A 2,396-nucleotide genomic window follows, 5' to 3' on the forward strand; every position below is an offset into this window, starting at 1 on the left:
AAAAAAAAATAGGATCACTTTTTGCATCAAAAAACTGACAGAATTAGAACGCTAGGGAGGTTAATGTCCAGATCTCAAACCTTTTTGTGTCTGAACTTGAAAAAGGTCACAACAAAAACATCTTCCTCAAGGTCATGCTGGGCAGGAGATTGAAATCAGTTTACATTAATTTCATATATCTTCACATCTGCTGAACAGACCACAGCCAGGGTCTGAAACCCTTCCACTCTGTCTTTCAAGGAATACAAGCACAGAGGATCACTCTCTTCCATTTATAAGAGTTTGTATGATCAGGTCATTATTACGAAAAGGAAGAGGTGTCACTTTTTTTGCAATATTGTGTCTCACCTGCCTAATCACGCAGGGTTCTGACAAAAAGCTGAGCTGCCCATGCCCGGAAAAGTAAGAAGGAAGAGTAAGAAGAAGAGCAAGATGGTGGCGCCCATCACTAGAACACAGAAAGATGACACAGCCTGGGTTTAGTTCTGCTTAAATTTAAATATATTCTAGAAGAATATTGGTGGTAACAAATCCACTAACTGGAAACAGGTGAAGGTATTATGTTTCATTTCACCCCCACCATTTTCCTGCAAACTGACCACAGAAACCATTTAATCACCAATCATCCAATGTGATATTCATGCAATCCTCCTGTGTTTAGAGATCCCAGATCACACTTCCCCTGACTATTTTGTAAAAAAGAGAAGCTACAAAAAAAAAAAAAAATAAAAAAATAAACCACTTGTGAACGTAACAGCAGGGGACACACTTAACTCACTTAACTGTAGTTAATAAAAAGGTTCCCAACTGTAGCTGCTGCATGGCCCATTTCATAGGTGGGTGCAAATAGACTGGTTGAAGGCAAGAGAGCCACCACAGAAAATTTGATACCATCTAACCTTCGTGCTCTTAAAGTTAGTATGGGCACAGCTTTCAAACAATCCCCACTGTTACTGGCTGAGTATCAAATTTTATCAAAATGTTTATGACCACAAAATTGCCAGTTCAAAAAATTCTGTCAAAATTGCCTACCAATTATTCTTTTGGCTATCAGACTATGAGCAAATCCTCTGCACTGTCTCTCATGTACATACTGCTTACACATCACAAACACCCTCCCACTGTCCGCTTCTACACATACTGCCACATCTTCTGCACCTTTTTTTTTTAAGCATGCTGTCATTCCTTTTGCACCACTCTCCTGCACATCTTAACTACTAAAAACATTCTTTAAAAGTATTTGTAATATCCCTAAACTTGCACATTTAGAACACTTTTGATATTTTGATTTCCATGGATGTATTTTTATTCTGATATGAAAAAATCAATTTGTAGTAAAGCTTTAAAAAAAAAAAAAAAAGTAAAAGTCACTCTGATAGAAATTGGGACTTTAAAGATATACTGGAAAGTATTCATTATTTTAAAAGTCGAGTCTACAACAGGCAAAAATTAGGAAAAGTGGTGTTTTCTTTCAAAGAGATGAAAGCCATTTTAAAAATTATGATTATAGTGTGTGGTCAGTCTATACGTCACTAGAAAAAGTGTTGATCAGTTATTGCACTCCACACAGACATTGTGATAATTGATTAAGCCAACTACAATTAAGTAAATAAAGCACTGATTGCCAATAACAGCAGACTGACTAAAAACTGACATAAAAGCATAGAAACCTATAAATATCAATATAAATTTAGTGATATGACAAATACTTTGTAAAGCACTGTGTAAGAGGTTGGCACTAAATAAAATCTAGTTAATAAATAAAAAAATATCAGACTTGATATGAGTTATAAAAAAATTATCATCAGATTAGCAAAAGTTAGGTTCAAAGAAATACCAACCTGTTATCTGATCATAACTTATTTATAAATCAGCTGCTAAATCATTGTATAAAAATATTTATAAATATTTCTATAGCATAAACTTTTAAAGTTCGGAATTCTAAAAGTTAAAACTACTATAATATACCGTTAATAGAACATGTGCTTACTTGCATTTTTACAGCGATAACCACTGAAATAAGTTCCTTATCCAGTTCTTTCACAACAAGCAACTTCTTGAGAGTCAAACTGCAGAGCCTAGACAAACACATATGAAATGGACAAATTTATTAGGTATGCAAACAAAACTAAACTGTTACTCTATTTTGTGTAAAATATTTAGCCACTTTAAAGGGCACTATTAATAAAACAGGGAATCCGACATTCCCTCAAACATTCCCCTGTATGAATAATTCACTGCGATTGAAACATATAGACTTCAGAAACATATAGACTATAGATTTGAGAGAAACCAGAATTTTTTTAAATAGAGCTCTAAGTGTTGAATAGTTTAGTACTACTTATCTTGCCCTAACCTTTCTGGTTTGTCACAGACAAGAAATGAAATAAATCTCT

At 34.1% G+C, this 2,396-nt stretch overlaps 1 protein-coding gene across 1 annotated transcript in view; it reads right to left on the bottom strand.

Annotated features, from left to right (window-relative positions):
* PACS2 (phosphofurin acidic cluster sorting protein 2) overlaps positions 1-2,396 on the bottom strand; it is a 171,531-nt gene that overhangs the window by 160,736 nt on the left and 8,399 nt on the right. The window contains exon 2 of the mRNA XM_072428760.1: positions 1,991-2,078. Coding sequence (XP_072284861.1) covers positions 1,991-2,078 — 88 coding nt within the window. The remainder of the gene's footprint in view (positions 1-1,990; positions 2,079-2,396) is intronic.

Source organism: Pyxicephalus adspersus, chromosome 12 (genome assembly GCF_032062135.1).
Source record: "Pyxicephalus adspersus chromosome 12, UCB_Pads_2.0, whole genome shotgun sequence".
Classification (NCBI taxonomy): domain Eukaryota; kingdom Metazoa; phylum Chordata; class Amphibia; order Anura; family Pyxicephalidae; genus Pyxicephalus; species Pyxicephalus adspersus.